Below are 19,025 nucleotides of genomic sequence, written 5' to 3' on the forward strand. Positions count from 1 at the left end.
AGGAGCAGTAGTGATTTTACATCATATACTGAACTGGGGTTTTAAATACACTTCGTTGTTAGGAGAATAAACCTATTTGTTTTCATAGACAGCAGCAGATTTTAAGTTGCTTCCTGTCCTTTGGCCCTCCCTCCCTCTCCAAGCAGGACTTGCGCAGTGCCAGTTTAAGTGTGGGGCTGAAATCTGAACTCTGAGGTTACTCTCTGCTGGATGATCTGCACGATCATCAATACCTGGCTGTCCTCTCATGCGTGGCCTCCAGCCATGCCGCCCTTATCTTGGGCGCACAGCAGGGATGCCTGGGCCCTAGGGGAGGATGCATGAGCTCACCTCTCTTGTGTCTTTGTCCGGTATCAGTGTCTGGAAGAAGAGGTGATGTACTGGAGGTCGTAAGAAGTACTTCAGTCTGTGCAGGCATGGTTTGTTGAACAACCCACCTTGTGGTGTCCGTGCATATACCTGGGCAGTCCTGGGGTTGGCAGGCTCTGACTGTGCTATCTCTTTTCTGGCTGGGGTTTCTGGGACTGAGAGCCAAGGAACTTTCTCTAAGGGAATTTCCGACTGTGGAGATGGTGGGCTGGAAGAGCAGCTCAAAGAGGATGGAGTTGAGATATCCATAGGAGTGTCCTGGTTCTGGACGTCATTCTGGGGAGAGTCAGGCCTGGCAGGTGGGAAGCGATGCAAGTCTCCCGGTAGGTGTGGGAGGTCTCCTGATGTGTACATCATGTTTCCAGGGGAAGGCAGCACATCTGCTAGAGGCATGCCTCCTGGTGACGGTGACGCTTCTCTCGGTGATGGCGGCATGCCTCCCGGGGATGGTGGCATGTCTGTTAGTGACTCCAGTGCATCTCCTGCTGATGCTGGCACAGCTCCTGGTGATGCTGGAAGGTCTCTCAGTGACGACAGCACATCTCCTGGCGACTGTGGTACCTCTCTTGGTGACTGCGGCATGTCTTGAAGGCGTGCTACATCTTGTGGATATATTATGTTTTGGGGTGGGGCCGGGATATCTTGAGGTAGGCCCACCGAATCTTGAGGTTGGCTCACTGAGTGCTGAGGATGCCACAGTATGTCTTGAGGTGGGTCTGGCATAGTCTGCTGTGGGCATGGCACATCATGAGGAGGGCATGGCATTTCTTGAGGAGGGTGAGGCAAAGCTTGGTGTTGGCGCTCCACAGTCTGTGATGGGCATGACAAGGCTCGTGGTGGGCATGAGGCGGCTCTTGGTGGACATGGTGAAGCCCTCAGTGGGCAGGGCAAGGCTCTCAGCGGGCAAGGCAAGGCTTGTGGTGGGCAAGGCACATCTTGCTGTGGGCATGGCAAGGGTGCCCTTTGGTTGTTGCTGCAACTATTACCATTATTGCTTCTTGGGGAGAGGGAACTCCCATCTGAAGACAGCTGTAGGTTTCCCATCAAACTGAGGTCCCCTTTGAGTGTGGATGAGCTACAGTTTGGCTCTGCTGGATAAACAGGGTCCTGACTGATGGATGGTAGTAGGGGAAGAGGACTTTCAAATGTGGTTTCTTCCAACAGCTCCAAATCCACAGGATCACTGTTAATAATTCTCTGGGCTGCAGGCTGAGAACTTCTGTCCACAGGTCCTCCTGTCACCTCTTTGCTGGAGAGGCTGGGACATGTCTGAAGACTTGCTGGTTCCTTCTGGGAAGGAGCAACAGGTTCTAAAGTCAAGTCAAAAGTAGCAATAGGTCTATTCTCTTCCTCACTTCTTGTTAGGTCGATCACACAGAGCCCATTGCGATCCTTTGCCCTTGGTCTGCTCTCTCTGGTTAAGTCAATGAAGTCCTGTTGAAGGATTTTGAGAAGAGAACAAGTAAGGAATGTCAGCTTCATCTGAGAAGATTAAAGTCTTAGCTTTTAATGATGAGTATTGCCTTACTTTTCCACTTCACTACTAATTTATAAGTCTTGTACAACATAAGCATTAGTTTATTTTCTTGTTCTACATCTTGCTACTGTCAAAGTTGTCCGTTTCTATACCTTCTGAAGTTATCCAGATGTTACATGCACTCACTAGTGTGAGTGTCATGGCAAGACTTTTCTGGTCCAAGGAGTAGAAGATCCTCCAATCTTAAGTTATAACATAAAAAGTAATCTTTGTTTGCAAAAGCAAAGGATAAACAAAAACAGGAACTAAATAAGGAAAAGTAATACAAGAGGACCTATGTGCTAAGAACATGTCGAGTGCTTTCACCTGATATCTTTAATGTTCACAAGAACCCTTTAGGGAAGGTATTATCATCTCCTTTACGAAGATGGGAAACTAGAGTTTAGAGGGGTGAAGTTATAAGGCCTGTACAGCTAAGTAGCTGAGACAGGGATCCAAACCCAGTTCTGTCTCATTTCCCTGTAAGGCCTGGGAATGTATAGCTTCATTCAGTATGTAATCACCCTAAAAACAGATATGGAATACAATAAGGGTCATAAAACCAACAGTGCTAGTCTGAGCTAGACTAAATCATGGAGAACGCCCTAGCTTCACTTCTCTTCCTGGTGAACTGAGAAGGCAGCTCACACAGTCACCACCCACATTAATCAATCCGCATGCCACCAAACACTGCGCTCTCTTCTGAGTGTCTTCTCGCCGGGCTGGGTATCACTGCTATTGGTACATCAGGGTCCTGAGGCTGGCAAAAACTACTGCTGCCATCAAAGCTCCCATGTTATTTCTCTCTCTTTTTTACCCCCCATGTTATTTCTCTTAATATGAACAGAGCCTTCAAAAAGTTCATGGAAAATGCACATTACAGAAAAAATTGCATGGATTTGAAAAATTTTTATAACATTATAAATTTATATTTTATTTTATTTTATTTTTTATTTTTTTATTTTTTTGACAGGCAGAGTGGATAGTGAGAGAGAGACAGAGAGAGAAAGGTCTTCCTTTTGCCGTTGGTTCACCCTCCAATGGCCGCCGCGGTAGCGCGCTGCGGCCGGCGCACCGCGCTGATCCGATGGCAGGAGCCAGGTGCTTCTCCTGGTCTCCCATGGGGTGCAGGGCCCAAGCACTTGGGCCATCCTCCACTGCACTCCCTGGCCACAGCAGAGAGCTGGCCTGGAAGAGGGGCAACCGGGACAGGATCGGTGCCCCGACCGGGACTAGAACCCGGTGTGCCGGCGCCGCAAGGCGGAGGATTAGCCTAGTGAGCCGTGGCGCCGGCCATAAATTTATATTTTAATTCCATATGCCAAGAATTTTTTTTTTTGACAGGCAGAGTGGATAATGAGAGAGAGAGAGAGAGACAGAGAGAAAGGTCTTCCTTTTTTGCTGTTGGTTCACCCTCCAATGGCCGCTGCAGCCAGCGCACTGCGGCCGGCGCATCGCACTGATCTGAAGGCAGGAGCCAGGTGCTTCTCCTGGTCTCCCATGTGGGTGCAGGGCCCAAGCACTTGGGCCATCCTCCACTGCACTCCCAGGCCATAGCAGAGAGCTGGCCTGGAAGAGGAGCAACTGGGACAGAATCCGGCGCCCCGACTGGGACTAGAACCCGGTGTGCTGGCGCCACAAGGCAGAGGATTAGCCTATTGAGCTGCGGCGCTGGCCACCAAGAATATTTTGAAGTATTCATGTAGATGTGATAGTCACCACTATCAATAGCACAGAAGGGACCAGCATTGTGGTATAGCAGGTAAAGCCAACGCCTGCAACACTGGCATCCTATGTGGGTATTGGTTTATGTGCTGGCTGTATCATTTCCAATCCAGCCCCCTGATAGTGGCCTAGGAAAAGAAGCAGAAGATGGTCCAAGTGTTTGGGCCTCTGCCACCCACGTGGGAGACCCAGATGGAGCTCCTGGATCATGGCTTTGGCCTGGTTCTGCTTTGGCTGTTGTAGCCATTTGGGTAGTGAACCAGTGGATGGAAGACCTCTCTCTCTCTCTCTCTCTCTCTCTCAATCTCTTTAACTCTGACTTTCAAATAAAATAAATAAATCTTTATAAAAAACCAGCACAGGATTCTAGGGGGTCAAGTGAGAAATTGGCATGGACCTCATGCTGGAATAGGAGCTGCGTGGAGAACTGTAAGACCTCACGCTCAGGAAGCAAATCATACAGCACCAGTGCTGCTGGTGACCCCTGAGAACCAGCGGAACTGAACACACAGACAGCTAAAAGGCAACTGAAGGTCTGAACTCAGCTCCTCCCTCACTGCCACTGCCACGATGTGACATTACCTTGTCTCTCCCATTTAAAAGCCATCAACAGTTCCACATGAGTTACAAGATAAAAGCAATGTGCCATAGTATGGCTTAAAAGGCCCTTCATGGGCCAGCGCTGTGGCTGGCTTCAATCAGCGCAGCTCCAGCCGTTGTGGCCAATTGGGGAGTGAATCAGTAGATGGAAGATCTCCCTCTCTCTCTCTGCCTCTCCTTCTCTCTCTGTGTAACTCTGACTTTCAAATAAATAAATAATTTTTTTTTTAAAAAAGGCCCTTCAATATAAGGCTTGCATTTTCTTTTCACCTCTCTGGTTGCTCTTCTTCCTCACACGATCAAATCACACGGAACTAGTAGAGATCTCTACATGTGCCCTGCTTTCTCGAGTATCTATCTTTACAATGTTTGCTATGTCTTTTCTTTTACCTGAAGTGACTATTATCCTGACTATTATCCCTTTGATTATTTAGAAATGTCTTGGTTTTCAAGACTCAGCATAGATATCACTGTGTATAGAATTCTTCCAGATTGGGGCTGGCATTGGGGTGCAGCGGGTTGAGTCTCTGCCTGGGATGTTGGAATCCCATTTGGGCACTGGTTCAAGTTCTAGCTGCTCTGCTTCTGATTCAGCTGCCAGCTAATGTACCTGGAAAAGCAGAAGAAGACAGCACAAGTCCTTGGGCCCCTGTACCCAGGTGGGACACCTGGGTGGAGTTCCAGGTTCCTGGCTATGGTTTGGCTCTGTCCTGGCTGTTGGGGAGTGAACCAGTGCATGGTGGAAAATATCTCTCTCTCCCTCTCTATGTAACTCTGCCCTTCACATAAATAAATCTTTAAAAAATTACAGATCAGTTCTTGTCCCAGGTTTAATTAACCCTTTCCTCCCTCATGTCCCCATTTGCTCCTCTCCCCAAGAATTTAATGATACTGAAAACAGAAATGCACTTATCTCATTTTCTCTTTTTTATTTTTATTTTTTATTTTTGACAGGCAGAGTGGACAGTGAGAGAGAGAGACAGAGAGTAAGGTCTTCCTTTTTGCCGTTGGTTCACCCTCCAATGGCCGCTGTGGCCGGTGCACCGCGCTGATCCGAAGCCAGGAGCCAGGTGCTTCTCCTGGTCTCCCATGGGGTGCAGGGCCCAAGGACCTGGGCCATCCTCCACTGCCTTCCCGGGCCATAGCAGAGAGCTGGCCTGGAAGAGGGGCAACCGGGACAGAATCCAGCGCCCCGACCTGGTGTGCCGGCGCTGCAAGGCAGAGGATTAGCCTGTTGAGCCACGGCACCGGCCCCTTATCTCATTTTCTCATTGGTTATTGTTAATACAGATAAATACTATTGATTTATGTATATTAACCCTGTACCTTGAGACCTTGTTAAGTTCACATACTCATTTGAGCAAACTTTTTTTTTTTTTGGTAGATTCCTAAGGTTTTCTATATAAACAGTCATATTGTGTAAATAAAAGTCTTACTTCTGTTTTTTTTCTTTCTAAGCCAAACTACCTACTTTTATTAAAGATACTTTTCATTAACAATCATGGTATTGTTTATCAAACAGGACATGGGCAGACAATCATTAACAGTACAAAATAACTTTCCAATCTCTCCTTCAATAGACTACCAAAATCAGATAAGTTACCATACACCTAATAAAATCTTTGATGTTCAGAACAGGAAACTTTTATTTTTTTTTAAAAGATTTTATTTATTTATTTGAGAGGTAGAGTTACAGACAGTGAGAGGGAGAGACAGAGAGAAAGGTCTTCCATCTGCTGGCTCACTCCCCAAATGGCTGCAATGGCTGATCTGAAGCCTGGAGCCAGGAGTTTCTTCCGGGTCTCCCAAGCGGGTGCAGGGGCCCAAGGACTTGGGCCATCTTCCACTGCTTTCCCAGGTCACAGCAGAGAGCTGGATTGGAAGAGGAGCTGCTGAGACTAGAACTGGTGCCCATATGGGATGGGCATATGGGATGCATATGGGATGCAGGCGCCGCAGGCAGAGGATTAACCTACTGTGCCATGGCGCCGGCCCCCAGAACAGGAAACTTTTCAAGTGAGGGTTGACAATTCACATTTAGCTTTCTTGTTTAACAACTTTTCATGTGCTGACCTGATTTCCAGGAAATGAAGTGAAAATGGCAGAATTATCACTGTGAAGACACACAATCTAGGAAAAAAAAGAAACAAAAACGCTTCTTTGGAGGGTTGCCACCTCAATAGTGTCATGGGCAAGCCCAGACTGCCTGAAATTCTAGTATATGATTTTTTGGGGGGTCAGGTCCCAACAAGTCTCTGGCCTTAAAGGAGGTAAGTCTACGTTGAAGGCAGATAGAGAGAGGCAGGCACAAAAACAAACTTTAGGGTTTTTTTGCACCACAAGGTAGCTATGTATGTCAGCATCAGGGAACTCCTCCTGGGAGCCGAGAAAGTCTTGCAAAACTAGAAGTGAAAGGTGTTCTCCTCCTCATTGATTCCGTTTCAGATACATTCTATCCGTGACATATGCTCCTTCCCCAGGAGACAATCATGAAGTGTTCTGTGTGTTAACAACAGAGCTTGAATAGCAGGTAAAGCAAGGCTCTGCATTTTCATAAAAGTTGATAAAAATGGTATGTCAAAGTATACAGCTCTCAAAAATGCATGCATTTCATTTAGCATCTCCAGTAAGTCAGCTTTCTGGGCCTTTTCTGTTTTGGCATTTCCATCTCCTGCAGGGTTATCTCCATCCTTGCCAGGATCAGCCTTTCTCCCCCTTTCCCTTTGGGTACCCTCTTTCTTCTCTATAGGGGTGTTTTTAGGCGTGTTCTGGTTTTGGAGGAGCAGGTTAGCCAACAACCTGTGGTTTGCCCTTAATGCTTCAGGGATGCATCAGCATGTGGGTTTTGGTTGGTCTGGCGGTCATTCTTGCCGCTTCTTCACAGTAAGTTTTCCTTCTTCCCTTCCAGTTTGTCTTCCTTCCTTCCCTCCCTCCCTCCCTTCCTCTCTCTCTTTCTTTCTTCCTCTCTCTCTCTCTACCTTCTCACAGTGGCTAAGGCATCCAGTGTAATCCTGAATAGAACTGTTGAGCGCAGACATTCTTGCCTTATTTTTGAATTAAAAAAAAAAAGTATTTCAGACTTCCATCAAGAATGTTAGCTATGGGTTTTCATAGACGCCCTTTATGAGGTTGGGGAAGTTCTCTCGTTTCCAGTTTACTGAGAGTTTTAATTGGGAATGGTTGTTCGATTTTGTCAAATGCTTTTTATGTACCTGTTGAATCAACTATGATTTCTTCCTCTGTTCTATTATTGTCTAAATTTATATTGATTGATTTTCTAACGTTAAATTAACCTTGCATTCCCGGGAAAATTCCACTTGGCTATAATATATCTATTCCCTATATTGTTGAGCTTTAAAGTATCACTATGTTTAATGAATTTTTGCATGTAGTTTTCTATTCTTATAATTTCCTTCTCTGATTTGCCATCAGAATAAAACTGACCTCATAAAATGATGAGAACTATTCCCATCCTTCTGTTTAGGTTGTGTTGGAATGTGCTTTATTGAATGTTTGGCAGAGTTTACCAGTGAAGCTGTTTATACCAGAAATTTGCCCTATAGTAAAGTTACAAATAAAAATTATAAATTCAATTTCCTTAGTAGACATAGGGCTTAAACATTTTTCTTTTATTTTTGTGACTTTTTCCAGGAATTTGTCCATTTCACTTAAATCATCAAGTTTATCGGCATAAAATTATTTGTAATACTCCTTTACCATCTTTTTAATGCTATACTGTGTATATAGAATTATTTACTCCCAATTCTTATTTTTTAATTCCAAGTATTAGTAACTTGTATCTTCTGCATTTTTTTTTGCCCCGATCAGTTAGTTTATTTATTTTATTCAACTTTTCAAGGAACCAATTTTTCATTTTCATCTATTCTTTATTATCCCCTTCCTTCTACTTTGGATCTAATCCCCCTCCTTTTTAAAGATTTATTTATTTATTTGAAAGGCCGAGCTACAGAGAGGCAGAGGCAGAGGCAGAGAGAGAGAGAGAGAGAGAGAAAGATTTTCCATCTGCTGGTTCACTCCTCAAATGGCCGCAATCGGCCAGTGCTGCGCCGATCCGAAGCCAGGAACCAGGAGCTTCTTCTGGGTCTCCCACACGGGTGCAGGGGCCCAAGGTCTTGGGCCATCTTCCACTGCTTTCCCAGGCCATAACAGAAGGCTGGATCAGAAGTAGAGCAGCTGGGACTCAAATGGGTGCCCATATGGGATGGCAGCACTGCAGGCAGAAGCTTTACCTGCTGTGCCACAGTGCTGGCCCCTAATTTTCCCTTCTTTTTCTAGCTTCCTAATCTGAAAGCTTAGACCACTGATTTTAGATTTCTTTTCTTTTTTTTTAGAGATGTATTTATTTATTTATTTATTTGAAAGTCAGAGTTACACAGAGAGAGAAGGAGAGGCAGATAGCAAGAGATCTTCCAACGGATGGTTCACTCCTCAATAGGCCGCAACGGTCAGAGCTGCGCCGATTGGAAGCCAGGAGCCAGGAGCTTCCTCCAGGTTTCCCACATGGGACTTGGGCCATCTTCTATGGCTTTCCCAGGCATCAGCAGAGAGCTGGATCTGAAGAGGGGCAGCCAGGACTAGAACCGGAGCCCATATGGGGTGCTGGCGCCTCAGGCCAAGGCGTTAACCCACTGCGCCACAGCGCCGGCCTCTAGATTTTTTTTCTAACACTAGCATTTTAAGCTAAAAATTTCACTGTAAGTACTGCTTTGTCTTCATCCCACAATTTTTTAAAAGATTTGTTCATTTATCTTGAAAGCCAGAGTTAGAGAGAGAGAGAGAGAGAGAGAGAGAATCTTCCATCTGCTGGTTCACTCCCCATATGGCTGCAATAGCCAGTGCTCATCCAGGCTGAAGGCAGGAGTTTCATCCTGGTCTCCCACGTAGGTGGCTAGGCCCAAACTTGGGTCATCTGCTTCTGCTTTTCTCAAGCTATTAGCAGGGAGCTGGATCTGAAGTGGAGCAGCCGGGGCATGAACCAGTGCCCATATGGGACGTCAACATCACATACGTCAGCTTTACCCATAACACTGGCCCATCCCACAATTTTTAACATGAAGTTGCTTTATGAACATGAAGTTCAAATTCTTTCATCAAATCAGAAAATGCTGTTAAGATTTTAATCTTTTGAAATACAGTGAGACTTGTTTTACATCCTTATACATGGTGAGCACTTCCTTCTGCAGCTGTTGGTTATAGTTCTATAAATAGCAATTAGGTCATGGTGGCTGATAGTATTTTTTAGATCTCTAATTTTGGAGGGATTCAATGTGCTATCAACTACTGAGAGAGCATTACTGTGAGTGTGGCTTAGATTATTTTCCCTTGTAATTCAGCTTGGTTTTGGCCTCATTCAGAAACTGCTTATTAGATGTACTTACACTTATAATTGTTACATATTCCTAATGTATTAGCTCTTTTATCATTAGGAAGCATCTCTCTTAAGTTTCCAGCTATGCCTCCTTGTACTGATGTCTGTTTTTTCTGGCAATAATAAAGATTCTCCAAAATTTTACACATAAATATTTGCATGGTATATTTTCCTTCTATCTGTTAACTTTCAATGTTTTTCTGTCTTGGTATTTCAAGTTATCTTGTATATGGATGATACATCTCATGCAGAGAGTACACACTGTTTTTTTGGTCAAGTCTGATGATCTGCCTTTTAATTAGAATTTTGGTTCACTTATACTTAACTATTGACATGTTTGCTTTTTTAAATAAAGGCTTATTTATTTTCATCTAATTGACAGGCAGAGAGAGCCAGCCAGCCAGATCTTCTATCCACTGGTTCACTCTCCAAATACCTGCAACAGCCATGGCTGGGCCAAGCCGAAAACCAGGAGCCCGGAACTCCACCTGGATATCCCACCAAGTACTTGAGTCACCATCTTCTGCTTCCCAAGGTGCACTATCAGAAAGTTGTATTGAAAGAAGAGGAGCTAGAATTCTTAAAGAAGAAACTGGTTTATGCACTAAACGTTTTGTGCCTTGGTCTAATATTAACATAATGTCTGTGTAAAATGACAGAAATGAACCAGTGTTGAATCACGCTATGTTTTCCATCCCCTTTTGCATTATACCAGATTGCTAAATGTATTCTTAAAAAAAAAAAAAAAAAAAGAAAGAAGAGGAGCTAGGACACAAACTGGAAATTCAGCCTGGAATGTGGGAATCTCAAGTGGTGGTCCAACCAGAGGTGCCTCAACACCTGTCCCAACATGTTTGCTTTCGTATCTACAATCACACTGTTTCCCACTTGTCCTACCTGTTCATTGCTTCTCTGATCCTCCTTTCCCATCTCCCTTTATGCTAATCGTATTTATCTGGACATTCTATTTTAATTCCTCTATTGAGTTTCTAGCTATATCTCTTTTTAATTCCTTTATTGGCTTTCTAACTATATAACTTTTTAGTATATTTTTAGTGGTTGTTCTTGAGACTACAGTATATACATTCAATGTATTCCAGTGTGTTTAGAAACATACTAGACTACTTAAAGTGAAAATACAGAAACCAGTATCTGGCATTGAGGCACAGCAGGTTAAGCTGCCTGTGATGCCGGCATCCCATGAGTGCTGCTTCGAGTCCTGGTTGCACCATTTCTGATCCTGTTCCTTGATAACGCACCTGGGAAGGCAGAGCAAGATGGTCCAAGTACTTGGGCTCATGCCATTCATGTAGGAGACCTGAATGGAGTTCTAGGCTCCTGGCTTTGGCCTGGCCCAGCCCTGGCCATTGCTGCTATTGGGGGCATACACCAGCAGATAGAAGATCCCCAAAGCTTAACTTTCTTGTAGTGTAAGTCTACCAGTGAAAAATTCTTTCAGTCTGTTGATCTGAAAATATCTTTTTTTTCTTATTTTTGAAGAATAATTGTGCCAGAAGCAGAATTCTTGGCTGAAAGACTTTCATCATTGAATATGTCAGTCCTGTCTTTGGCCTGTACAGTGTCTGATGTCAGATATTCATTGCACTGTTGTTCCCTATATCCTTTTCCTCTCGATAGTTAAGGTATAATTTTCTTTGTGTTTATCTGACTTTGAGTTTGCTTTACTTCTTGGCTCTGTACGTAAACTTTTTCCCATCAAAACAGAATATTCTGGGCATTGTTTTTCAGGCATTCTTTCTTTTTTTTCAATTTTTTTTTTTTATTTGACAGAGTTAGACAGTGAGAGAGAGAGACAGAGAGAAAGGTCTTCCTTTTTGCCGTTGGTTCACCCTCCAATGGCCGCTGTGGCTGGCACATCTCGCTGATCCAAAGGCAGGAGCCAGGTGCTTCTCCTGGTCTCCCATGCGGGTGCAGGGCCCAAGCACTTGGGCCATCCTCCACTGCCTTCCAGGGCCATAGCAGAGAGCTGGGCTGGAAGAGGGGCAACCGGGACAGAATCCGGCGCCCCGACTGGGACTAGAACCCGGTGTGCCAGCGCCGCAAGGCGGAGGATTAGCCTGTTAAGCCACGGCGCCGGCCAGTGTAGCTATCTTCTAAGACTAGATTCCTCCCTCACATTTGCCAGATTTTTCATTTAGCCCACATGAAGTATTTTAACTGGCGTGGAAAGCAGTTTCAAAGATTGGAAGGAGAATCCAAGTGTATTGCTTTTTAAATCTTGGAAAGAGTTGGTTGCTTCCCTCTCTGATGATTCCATAGCACACTGTACTTACCAATAACATATGGTGTATATCACAGAGAATTTTGAAGAGTATTTGATTATCTTCCCCCTATTAGTCAAACATCTTTTTTGGTATCTTGTATCCTTAGTAACTGTATGGTATTGTGGACTCCACATGTAATAAATAAATGTAATCTAATAATATTTATCTTTTCATCTCATCTCATTGTCCTAACTCATAATTAGGTAATTTGCATTTCTATGACATTTTATTCTAATTAACTGCTCACAGATACATTATCTTTCCAGTTTTTGTAGTTGTGTTGAGGGAAGAGAAATATGAATGAGTAAGGTTCCCCAGCATTTGATATCTGCAGAGTTAAACTAGGTAATAAGTCCATCAGGGTTGCAGTGAACTTTATTTTCAGACCCAGATATCTCACAAAAGCCTTGTGGGTGAACTTTATTCATATTTGATAGTTAAAAAAGCCCTAAAGCTCAAAAAGCAGAGCACTTTAGTTCTGAAGTTTTAGACTGGCTTAAACTGGAAGTCTCAGGCTCATCTCTATCAGTAAGCTGCTAGCCCAAGCTTAGCTTCCACTGATGGTGTTGAGGGTAAGACTTGTTGCTCACCATTCCAATTTCAGCTAATTGTTTCTTGTTTTTGTTTTTTTTAAAGATTTATCTTGAAAGGCAGAGTTACAAAGAGAGAGGAAGGGAGAGAGAGAGACAGAGAGAAAGAGAGAGACAGAGAGAGACAGAGACTCTTCCATCTGTTGATTCATTTCCCAAATGGCTACAACAGCTGGGGCCGGGCTGGGCAGAAGACAGGAGTCAGTAATTTCTTCTGGTCTCCCAAATGCATGGCAGGGGCCCGAGCATTTGGGACATCCTCCACTGCTTTCCTAGGTGCATTAGCAGGGAGTTGGATTGGAAATAGAGTAGCCAGGACTGGGGTCATGAGTGGTGGCTTAACTTGGTATGCTACCCACCAGTCCCCAGCTACTGGCTCAATATTTCTCCTTCTCCACAATGCCTATTTAAAAATCATCACTGAAAAGAGTTTCCTACTGGCCTAAGCTGGGTCAATTTGTGAATCAAAATAGTAATTCAACAAATGGTGCTGAAGAAACCAGACACCCATAGGCAAAAATATGAACCTTGATCTAAGTCTCATGCCTTGTGTGAGAAGTAAACATTTTGTTTATTTTCAAAGTAAGGTGTTTAGCTGTGAATAGACAACTAGTTAGTATGAAAGGTACAAGTAGCTAGCTAGCGTAACAGCTAGGTTACATGTACCGGGGAAAGTTCTTAGGCAAACAGTATGCTAGGAGTAGCCAAAGCAGCTGAAGCAAATGCTGGGAAGACTGTAACTCCATAGTATTCAGCCAGTGAGAAAGTGGGGGAAGGAGCCGTGCACTAGGGAATAAACTGCTTGATGAGACTGCATGGGGTGTGCTGGCCCACCAGGCACCTGATCTTGCAAGATATTTAATAAAGTCTCACTTTTGCTGCACTTCCTGAGTCTAGTCCTTCCTTTAAGTGGACACATGAGGTTGTTTCTCATACCTGTATCAAAATTAACATATATATGTAATATATATATATATATATATGTATGTAAGTATAAGATACAAAACTATAACTCTCTGTCCCTCTTTCTGTCTGTAACTCTGCCTCTCAGATAAATAAATCTTTAAAAAAGGGGGTGGGGGCACAGCACTGTGGCATAGTAGGTTAAGTTTCTGCCTGTGGGGCCAGCATCCCATATGGATGCCAGTTTGAGTCCCAGCTACTCCAATTCTGATCCAGCTCCCTGCTAATGGCCTGGAAAAGCAGTAGAAGCTTTAGATCATATCAGTCAGTAACAACATCCTTATTTGGATTTGATTTCAACTATAAGAATAAGAAGTATGGGGCTGGCACTGTGGTGCAGTAGGTTAATTCTCTGCCTGCGGCGCTGGCATCCCATATGGATGCTGGCCGGATCTAGTCCCTGCTGCTCCTCTTCTGATCCAGCTCTCCGCTATGGCCTGGGAAAGCAGTAGAAGATGGCCCAAGACCTTGGGCCCCTGCATCCGCGTGGGAGACCTGGAAGAAGATCCTGGCTCCTAGCTTTGGACTGGCCCAACTCTGGCCATTGCAGCCATTTGGATGCAAGACCAGTGGATAGAAGACCTTTCTCTTTGTCTGTAACTCTGCTGACAGGCAGAGTTAGAGAGAGAGAGAGATAGAGAGAGAGAGAGAGAAAGGTCTTCCTTTTTCCGTTGGTTCACCCCTCAAGTAGCGGCTATGGCCAGTGCGTTGCGGCCGGTGTGCTGCGCTGATCCAAATCCAGGAGCCAGGTGCTTCCTCCTGGTCTCCCATGCAGGTGCAGGGCCCAAGGACCTGGGCCATCCTCCACTGCACTCCCAGGCCACAGCAGAGAGCTGGACTGGAAGAGGAGCAACCGGGACTAGTACCCGGCGCCCCAACTGGGACTAAAACCCGGTGTGTCGGTGCTGCAGGCGGAGGATTAGCCTAGTGAGCCACAGTGCCGGCTGTAAATGTCCTCCTTACAAAGTATTTAAATGTCAATACATGATGTTTACAAGTTATTCTTTTTATTTTTTAAAGATTTATTTATTTTATTTGAAAGACAGTTATGGGGGGGCAAGGGGCAGAGAGAGAGAGAGACACTCCCCAAATGGCTACAATGGCCAGAACTGGGCTGATCTGAAGCCAGAAGCCAGAAGCCAGGAGCTTCTTCCGGGTCTCCCACGTGGGTGCAAGGGCCCTTGAACTGGGTCCAAACTCTGCTGCCTTCACAGGCACACCAGCAGGGAGCTGGATAGGAAGTAGAGTGGCCAGGGCTCGACCAAACCAGTGCTCATATGGGATTCCGGCACTGCAGGCAGTGACATTACCTGCTATGCCACAGTGCCGGCCCCTACAAGTTATTCTTAGATGGTTAAGAAAAAACACACCCACACACACCCACACACAGAGAACCAGGGGAATATGATGAATATGGTAAAATATTAATTTGTGAATCTGAGGTACGAGACATGAGAGTTTTGTATTATTCTAGCAACATCCTATAAGTTTTAAGTTATCTCAGTTTAAATGACTATCTTAATATTTCACTGCATCTCATGATTGGTTCAATGCCTCAATGTTTTCTTCTTGTGGGCATTAAAAATTAATTAATTTTCATTTGTTTGAAAGGTAGAGAGAGTTCTTCTGTCTACTGATTCACTCCCCAGATGTCTACAAGAGCCATGGCTGGGCCAAGCCAAAGCCAGAAGCCTGGAATTCAATCTGGGTCTCCCATGTGGGTGGCAGGGCTCCAAGTACATGACCCATCATATGCTGCCTCCCAGGGTTTCCAGTAGCAGGAAGCTGAATTGGAAGTAGAGGAGTGGGACTCATACCAGGCACTCTGATATGTGATGTGGTCATCCCAAGCAGTGACTTAGCCACTGTATCAAATGCCTATCCCTCTTGTGTTTTAAATGTCTATTGCTGCTAGGACATAGGAGTCAATGGTCTAATCAGGTGGCCAAGATCTGTTACTTAGAGTGCTTTACCAACTTCAGTAGTCAAATGGTAAGATTAAAAAGTCTATTAATTACTTTTTTTTTTTTAAAAAAAGATTTATTTATTTGAAAGGCAGAGTTAGAAAGAGAAAGGGAGAAACAGAGAGAGAAGTCTTTCATCTGCTGGTTCACTCCCCAATGGCCACAATGGCCGGAGCTGGGCCAATTTGAAGTCAGGAGCCAGGAGCTTCTTCCAGGTCTCCCATATGGGTGCAGGGGCCCAAGCACTTGGGCCATCTTCTGCTGCTTTTCCAGGTGCATTAGCAGGGAGCTGGATCTGAAGAGGAGTAGCTGGGATTTGAACAGGCGCCCATATGGGCACTCTTAACCTGCAACACCACAGTTCTGGCTACTATTAATTTTTAAAATTACTTTTAAAATTAATTTAAAAAGTCATGTATGTCTGTGGACCTATTTAATATTAATTTTTTGTCTAGCATTAAACATTAATAACCCCCACAAAGATACACAATTTAAACAAAAAGAGATGACAAATAAATGAAAGAACAAATATAAATAAAAATAAAACAAGAAACATGAATAATTTAAGAATTAGTACAATAGTTGCTTTATATGAAAAAGCATATGATTTTCAAAGATATTACCATCATAACAACAGTATAGCAGCAAAAGATCAAAGATAGTTAAAAATTCAAGAGTCTGAAATAAACCACAACTAGAATTGGAGACTTTACTGTTCCCTCAGCATTAGCAGCCATATAACTAATATAGAGAATCTGAATTATCATTATAAACTTAATTTTTTAAAAAGATTTGTTTATATGAAAGGCAGTGTTTTATATATAATATATATAATATATAATAATATATGTTCAGTTTGTTTTGCTATTTTTCATTTTACACAGCATTGTTTTATGAAAAGCATTGTTTTATGAAAAGCGACCTATATGATTTTTCTTTTTTATACTACATTAAAATGTTATTTGTTACAATACACGATCAAGTCTTACAAGTCTTCTGTGTGTTCAGCTGTATGTCTGTTAAGTTTATGGGGCTGGCATTGTGGCATAGTGAGTAAAGCCATCACTTGCGACACCAGCATCCCTTATGGGTGCCAGTTTGAGCCCTGGCTGTTCCACTTCTAATCCAGCTCTTTGCTAATGGCCTAAGAAACCAACAGAAGGGGCCAGCACTGTGGCGCAGTGGGTTAAAGCCCTGGCCTGAAGCGCGGGCATCCCATAGGGGCGCCGGTTCTAGTCCCGGCTGCTCCTCCTCAGATCCAGCTCTCTGCTATGGCTTGGGAAAGCAGTAGAAGATGGTCCAAATCCTTGGGCCCCTGCACCCACGTGGGAGACCCGGAAGAAGCTCTTGGCTCCTGGCTTCGGATTGGCACAGCTCTGGTTGTTGCGGCCATCTGGGGAGTGAACCAGCGGATGGAAGACCTCTCTCTCTCTCTACCTCTCCTCTCTCTGTGTGTAACTCTTTCAAATAAATAAAATAAAAGAAAGCAGCAGAAGATGGCCCAAGTGCCATCTCTCTCCCTATCCCTATCCCTATCCCTATCCCTATCCCTATCCCTATCCCTATCCTTATCCCTATCCCCATCTCTATCTCTATATAGAGAGATCTTCAATTGCTGGTTCACTCCCCAAATGGCCACAAAGGCCGGAGCTGGGCTGGTCTGAAGCCAAGAGCCTGGAGATTCTTCTGGGTCTCCCTTGTGGGTTCAGTGTGCCCAAGCACTTGGGCCATCTTCTGCTGCTTTCTTAGGCCATTAGCAAAGAGCTGGATTGGAAGTGGAACAGCCAGGGCTCAAACTGGCACCCGTAAGGGATGCTGGTGTCGCAAGTGATGGCTTTACTCACTATGCCACAATGCCAGCCCCATAAACTTAACAGACATACAGCTGAACACACAGAAGACTTGTAAGACTTGATCGTGTATTATAACAAATAACATTTTAATGTAGTGTAAAAAAGAAAAATCATATAGGTCGCTTTTCATAAAACAATGCTGTGTAAAATGAAAAATAGCAAAACAAACTGAACAAAAGAAATTACTTCGAAATTAAAAAAATTTTTCTATATAATCCAGGTTCAGAAATGAGCTCAAAACTAAATCAGCCGGCACCGTGGCTCAATAGGCTAATCCTCCGCCTTGTGGCGCCGGCACACGGGGTTCTAGTCCCGGTCGGGGCACCGGATTCTGTCCCGGTTGCTCCTCTTCCAGGCCAGCTCTCTGCTGTGGCCAGGGAGTGCAGTGGAGGATGGCCCAAGTGCTTGGGCCCTGCACCCGCTTGGGAGACTAGGAGAAGCACCTGGCTCCTGCCTTCGGATCAGCGCAGTGCGCCGGCCGCAGAGTGCCGGCCGCGGCGGCCTTTGGAGGGTGAATCAACGGTAAAGGAAGACCTTTCTCTCTGTCTCTCTCTCTCACTGTCCACTCTGCCTGTCAAAAATAAATAAAGAAATAAAAAACTAAATCATAGACTATTGAGAAATTAATGAGAGCTGGTGCTGTGGCATAGCGGGTAAGGCTGTTGTCTGTGGTGAAGGCATCCCATATGGCAACGGTTTGAGTCCCATCTGCTTCACTTCCTATCCAGGTCCCTGCTAATATGCCTGGAAAAGCAGCAGAGGATGGCCCAATTGCTCGGACCCCTGCCTCCGTGCGGAAGACCCAGAAGAAGCTCCTGGCTTTGGCCTGGCCTGGCCCACACCATTGTGGCCATTTGGGGAGTGAACCAGGGAATGGAAGATCTCTCTCTGAAACTCTGCCTTTCAAATAAATAAATAAATAAATTTAAAAAAGAAATTAATGATGAATTCAGTACTTTTCAGAACTTATGAGCAACACAGGACTGGTTAAACAATTTCTGGTATTCAATGCAACAAATAGGGAAACTCTTTATGACTTACATGAAACCATAACACAGATGTACGAAAGAAATGGCAAGATGTAGAACTGTGTTCAGTATGCCATTATGATAGGGGACAAGGAAAAAAACAGAAATGCCTGCATTTGCTTGTTTATACACAGAATATCTCATGAGGACACTCAAGAAACTGAAGGCAGGCAGAAAGAGAAATTGAGTAGGCAGGGATACAGGGTGGGAGTGGGCAGGGCCTATTAGGGGTCACCGGAGTCACTGCTGCCCTGTTCACGTCTAAGGCCCTGTTGTGAGGTTAGTTGTTCTAATTTATTTTAAGCTAGGTAAGGTTGGCGGGTTAAGGCCATGAGCTCCTCAGCTTCTATGGGGAGGAGAGCAGGGGGAGGTTTTTTTTTTTTTTTTTTTTTTTTTTTTTTTTTTTTTTTCCTTCTTCACCATTTGGGGCACTGGGGGCTCCAGTCATCTCCCTATTTTGTCTCCTGTACGTTGTCTGATGATTCTAACTTGTAAATAAAGAGAATATTATGAGAGAGAGAGGGAGAGAGGGAGAGAGGGAGAAAGGGAGAAAGGGAGAAAGGGAGAGAGGGAGAGAGGAAGAGAGGGAGATAGAGATTGAGAGAAACTGAGTAGCTCTAGGGCAGAGAAATGTCACTGCTTATGTTTTTGTACCTTTTGAGTTTTGAACCCTAGGAATACCTTACCTGTGAAGAACAAATTAGGTTAAAATTGTAAAATCAACCAAACAAAAACAGTGGGGT

At 44.3% G+C, this 19,025-nt stretch overlaps 1 protein-coding gene across 1 annotated transcript in view; it reads right to left on the minus strand.

Annotated features, from left to right (window-relative positions):
• SIMC1 (SUMO interacting motifs containing 1) overlaps positions 1–19,025 on the minus strand; it is a 93,930-nt gene that overhangs the window by 49,728 nt on the left and 25,177 nt on the right. Inside the window, exon 2 of the mRNA XM_062188663.1 lies at positions 331–1,803. Within this exon, the coding sequence (XP_062044647.1) occupies positions 331–1,803 (1,473 nt within the window). The remainder of the gene's footprint in view (positions 1–330; positions 1,804–19,025) is intronic.

Source organism: Lepus europaeus, chromosome 4, assembly GCF_033115175.1.
Source record: "Lepus europaeus isolate LE1 chromosome 4, mLepTim1.pri, whole genome shotgun sequence".
Taxonomy (NCBI): domain Eukaryota; kingdom Metazoa; phylum Chordata; class Mammalia; order Lagomorpha; family Leporidae; genus Lepus; species Lepus europaeus.